We start from the raw sequence: 4,770 nt of genomic DNA on the forward strand, positions 1-4,770 counted from the left end.
CCCGCCCCGCCCCTGCGCTCCCCGAAATGACCGCCCCCTCTCCCCCTTTCTCACTTAATGTATTGGAAGTGCTCTTTGTCGTCAAAATAGCCGCCCACCTCCGCCAGTTTGTACACCTCGCCAGACCTCACTCGGCCCTGGGCAAGAGTTGGGCGTGGTGTTATTGTGCATGGGGTGGTCATGTTTGGCCGAGGCTTGTGCCCTGCGCCCAGCTCGCCGTTGTCTCTTCAACAGCGGTGCCAAACTGACGGCTGGCGCACTGCTGCCGCAGACCCTTCTGCCGCTGCGGATGTTGCCGCTGCAGCCGCTGCCGCTGCCGCTGCCCAAACAAAGGTACCGCTGCCCTCCCGCACCTCCAGGGCGGCGAAGTCTGCAGGGCGGTGGGTGTAGTCGCCCATGTACCGTGTAAAGTACACCTCGTCCTGCGGCTGCTGGCAGTACATGCACCGCTTGTCCTCTAGCACAAAGCGCAGCCGCGCGACGCACCGGGAGCATGCCTGCAGGGGGCCAAGCGTCCGAGCGAAAGGGGGGCGGCAGTCTGGGGCCGGCAAAGGGTTGGGCCGTGCAGGACTAACGAGGTCTGGGCTTGCAGGTGTGTCTGCACGAGACCGCCGAACCGCGCAGCTCTCCAGCAGAAATGGCCGCAAGAGCGGCGGGCAAACGGCGGCCAAGACAAAGAGTGCAACGCGCGCATCGGCCAGCCCGCGCACCTCCTTGTGGCCGCAGGGCCCAAAACCGGTCCACTCCAGGGAGTCGGCGCAGATGACGCAGTGGTCTTCAGACATGGTTGCTTTGGCCGCTGACGCCGCTGCGGCCGCTGCTAGCGCCGCCGCCGCTGCTGCTGCGTGGAATTTGGCTGCGCCTCTGCTTCAGCTGAGCTGCCCGCAAACCGCCGCGCAAGGCGCCTGGTAAGCGCCAGTTGCCTGTATGGCCGTGCTCACGCAAATTGATGACTGTGCTTTGATGGCGTTCAAGAAGCGCGGCGCGTGTCTCAGTAGTGAGAGCCTGCCTGGAACAGCGGCAAGGGTCGCTGCGCCCGTGTCGGCCGCTGCCGCCCACTATGGCATAAGCTCAGCAGCGCCCCAGGCCCAATTAGAGGTCAAGATATCAATCGGAATGTCTAGACTGATGGACACGCCAAGGGCGGCTAAGGACGGAGGTTGTGCAAGAGCGATCACAGGCGTGGAAGTGCGCGCTTGCAGTTTACTTTGATTGTGTAAAGATGGCATCAGCAAACCTTTAGAGCCAGGGCAGGGGCATTGAGCGCCTGGATGATGAATGCAGGCCAGGGGGAGATTGGATCGACGTCGAAACACTTTCTTTTGGAGAGCTGTCGCCGAGACAAACGCTAAATTTCTATACTTTGCTGCACATGAGATTGAATTGAACAGAGCACTGTTGGCCTTGATCCATTCACGCATCTAAAAATGGCCCTTGTGCACAGGGGTAGCACCTGCGTGGCGTTCGGGGCGCAGAGGCCCCGTGTGCAGGGTGGAAGCTCAATCAGGGGCTTAGCGGCGCCGTCCGTCCATCCGGTGAGGACAACTGTGCTGCGCCGATGGCGCAACGGGTCAGCCGCTTCATGCTGCATGCTGCGCACACGCAACGCCATTCGTGCTTTTCAAGGGCAAACGTCTCTGAAATTAATTTGGCTGCAGGGTGTGGTGCGCGTCACACAGCAGGCAGGCAGCAGCAGGTGGGTCTACTGGGCGCATCCATGCAACAGACGAGGGAGCGTGGATGCACCCCTTGCATGCAGCGGAGCGTAGATGAACCCCTTGCATGCGGCGGCGCCGGCACATCTTGCAAGCGGAGCAGGCTTCCTGCGCTTTCAAACATCTGACCTGCACCTTGCCTTACATCCCAGGCGTGTAGTGATGGCGGCGGCGGGCGCGGTGGCCGAGGCGCCCGCGCCGCCGGTGCTGCCGTACCGCGTCGGCCACGGGTTTGACCTGCACCGCCTGGCGGAGGGCTACAAGCTCATCATCGGCGGCGTTGAGATCCCTCACACCAAGGGCTGCGAGGCTCACTCAGACGGTGCGGAATCGGGGCGCGCGGTGAAATGGGACAGGCGGCGTGGGGCAGGCGGGCGGATGCCTTTGGCTGGAGCCATCAGAGCACGGATTTGACACGAGGAGGAGCCATAGCACCTCATCTGGCAGCCTGGCACAACGGAACTGAGCAAAGCGCGATGTTGTGGTGTTCTGGCGGCTGGGGGCTATTCGACCAGCATTCACTGGTCAAGGCGCGTGCCCTCCGCCTTGCACCTCAGGCGATGTCCTGCTGCACACAGTGACGGACGCCATCCTGGGCGCCCTCTGCCTGCCAGACATTGGTGAGCCACACGAAGCCGCAGCTCCAGGGCCAGGCGGCGGCATCGTGTCTGCCGTTCTGCTGGGTACATTGCTGGTGTGGCGCGAAACCTGCAACGCCTTGCAGGCTGCTTGCTGTGCATGCTCATAAATCTCACCTACATTCCCTTCCGAACCCGTGGTCGTCTGGACCCAAACTTGCACCTCCATTTTCATCCGCCATACCCCCAGGCCAGCTGTTCCCGGACAACGACCCCAAGTGGAAGGGCGCCAACAGCGACATCTTCTTGAAGGAGGCGGTGCGGCTGATGGGGGAGGCCGGCTACACCCTGGGCAACCTGGACGCCACCATCATTGCTCAGAAGCCCAAGCTCTCGCCGCACAAGGTGGGGGCACTGGAGGCGGCGGGGATCAGGAAGGGGTGCGCTAGAGGGGTTGGCGGTTTGGTGTTCAAGGGGCTGGTTTAGTGTTGGAGGGGCTGAGTTGGCTGCGACGCGTATTGCAGGAGGCTGGTGCGGCACAGCCACGTTGGGTTGGGGGCTGGCAATGTGTGGTGTGTGGGTGGACAGGTCTGTGTTGTGCACAAGAGAAGCCCTTGCAGCGAGACGTCTGTTCCCCACATGTGCCGCTCTTCCCGCCATGTGTGGCTGCCCACAGGAGAACATCCGGATGAACTTGAGCGAGCTGCTGCAGGCGCATCCCTCCGTTATCAACATCAAGGTGACTTGGCTGGACTGCATGGCATAAAGGGAGCGCACTGCATCGGAGTGCAACCGGGACCTTGCAACCCAACGCCTCGGCCAATTTCAAGCAGGAGCGTGGCCGCTGCTTGCTCCTCAAGCAATACAATGGCTGTGCCATGGTTGAGGAGCAAGCAGCGGCCACGCTCCAGCCTGGAATCGGCCAAGTCATCGTATTGCTTGATGCTTCAAGGCCTTATGGGCACCCGTGGCCCTCAACATCATCCCGCCCAACCCTCTTCTGTTCCAGGCCAAGACCCACGAAAAGGTCGACAGCATCGGCGAGGAGCGCAGCATTGGCTGCCACGCGGTTGTCATGCTCATCCGCACGCAGTGAGGGCAGCGGACTGCTGGGGCACTTGGCACCCCTCGTGCAACCCAGCCCGACACATATTGTCCTGCATCCACACGTCCCTGCATGGAGGCAAAGCCACCGCGCCGTGGAGCATTTGCAGTCGACATGCGACAGCTGGCCTCATTTTGTAAGCACTATGCGTCAAGGCAAGCACACGGATGCGGGTGGGAACACTGGTGCTTCGTTCAGTCCAGATTCAGCTTCGTGGTGCATCACGACCAACCAATGCCTTGTGATGAAAAAGAAGCAAAACTTATTTGCGCCATGCACACTCCTGTATCCACATAGGCTGGAGGTGGTGGCGGCCGCCACCGGGATACTGGGATGCACTGCAGCACTGGTGCATTGACCTGTTGACGCGCCACGCGTCGCAGGCCCTATGCATGTGACCTCCATCATCACCCCTTAACTGGCCGTTGTCAGTAGAGGTTATGTTAAGTCAACGCCTCGAAAGACACAGCAGGCGTCCCGCGCCATGATCACTTAGCTTGGCAACCACCCCGCTAGCCGCGCTGCGCCCGGCAGGGCTCGGACTTTTACAGCAGGAGCCGCTCGATCAATCATTAGATTGTGTCAGTTCCCAGAGGTGCGGTGCTTATGGTCTGACCGGGCGATCAGGCCGCGGGGCACCCACAAGTGCAGCTCTTGCTAGCCAAGACCACCGTGCAGTCTTACTGAAGCACACGTGGCGATCGAATGACGTGACATACATGTACCACGGGCCCAGCTGGTGCACTTGCTCCAAAGCGCGCGCTGCACCGGTGCGCTCATGCGGTCTTGCTCTTGCTGCGTGCGCGACAGGTTGACGGAGTGATGCGGCGCAGGAGCGCGGCGGCCCTCGCCTTGGGGCTGCTCGTGCTGTGTGCTTGCATCCAATCGTCACTGCAGCAAGCGGCAAAGGCAGCGTCGGGTGATGAAGAACCAGCGCCAACAGTGAAGGAGGAAAACGAATCCACAGCAGCACCAGCAACAGCAGCAGCACGAACAACAGCAGCAGCACCAGCAACAGCAGCAGCACCAGCGGCGACAGTCGCACAGCCAGCAGCAGCAAATTCAGAGTTGCAAACAGCAGGAGAGGCATCACCAACAGAGGAAACATCGGCACAAGCACTGCAAGCCACAGCCGCCCATGCAGCAGTGTCGGTCCCTGCCGAGGAGGCGCGGGAAGTGGAGGACGAAGTGGGGACGGCCGGTGCTGAAGCAGAAATGGTAGCTGCACCCGCCAAGGCTGCGCCAGAGGCGAAGGCACCCTCCAAGGCCGTGCCAGAGGCGGAGGCACCCGCCAAGGCCGCGCCAGAGGCGGAGGCACCCGCCAAGGCCGCGCCAGAGGCGGCTGCGCCCGCCAAGGCCGCGCCAGAGGCGG

The 4,770-nt window shown here is 61.9% G+C and overlaps 2 protein-coding genes across 2 annotated transcripts in view; one reads left to right on the forward strand and one right to left on the reverse strand.

Moving 5' to 3' along the window:
* The window catches only part of MNEG_7151 (LIM domain and RING finger protein), a gene marked incomplete at both ends in the record, with an annotated part of 3,282 nt that extends 2,497 nt beyond the window's left edge, over positions 1-785 (reverse strand). The window contains 3 exons of the mRNA XM_014044375.1: positions 55-137; positions 354-497; positions 711-785. Of these exons, the coding sequence (XP_013899829.1) occupies positions 55-137; positions 354-497; positions 711-785 (302 nt within the window). The remainder of the gene's footprint in view (positions 1-54; positions 138-353; positions 498-710) is intronic.
* Positions 786-1,877: 1,092 nt separating this feature from the next.
* The window catches only part of MNEG_7152 (2-C-methyl-D-erythritol 2,4-cyclodiphosphate synthase), a gene marked incomplete at both ends in the record, with an annotated part of 10,616 nt that continues 7,723 nt past the window's right edge, over positions 1,878-4,770 (forward strand). The window contains 6 exons of the mRNA XM_014044376.1: positions 1,878-2,037; positions 2,273-2,335; positions 2,544-2,698; positions 2,970-3,032; positions 3,303-3,385; positions 3,696-3,747. Of these exons, the coding sequence (XP_013899830.1) occupies positions 1,878-2,037; positions 2,273-2,335; positions 2,544-2,698; positions 2,970-3,032; positions 3,303-3,385; positions 3,696-3,747 (576 nt within the window). The remainder of the gene's footprint in view (positions 2,038-2,272; positions 2,336-2,543; positions 2,699-2,969; positions 3,033-3,302; positions 3,386-3,695; positions 3,748-4,770) is intronic.

This window comes from Monoraphidium neglectum (genome assembly GCF_000611645.1).
Source record: "Monoraphidium neglectum strain SAG 48.87 unplaced genomic scaffold scaffold01240, whole genome shotgun sequence".
NCBI classification, from domain to species: domain Eukaryota; kingdom Viridiplantae; phylum Chlorophyta; class Chlorophyceae; order Sphaeropleales; family Selenastraceae; genus Monoraphidium; species Monoraphidium neglectum.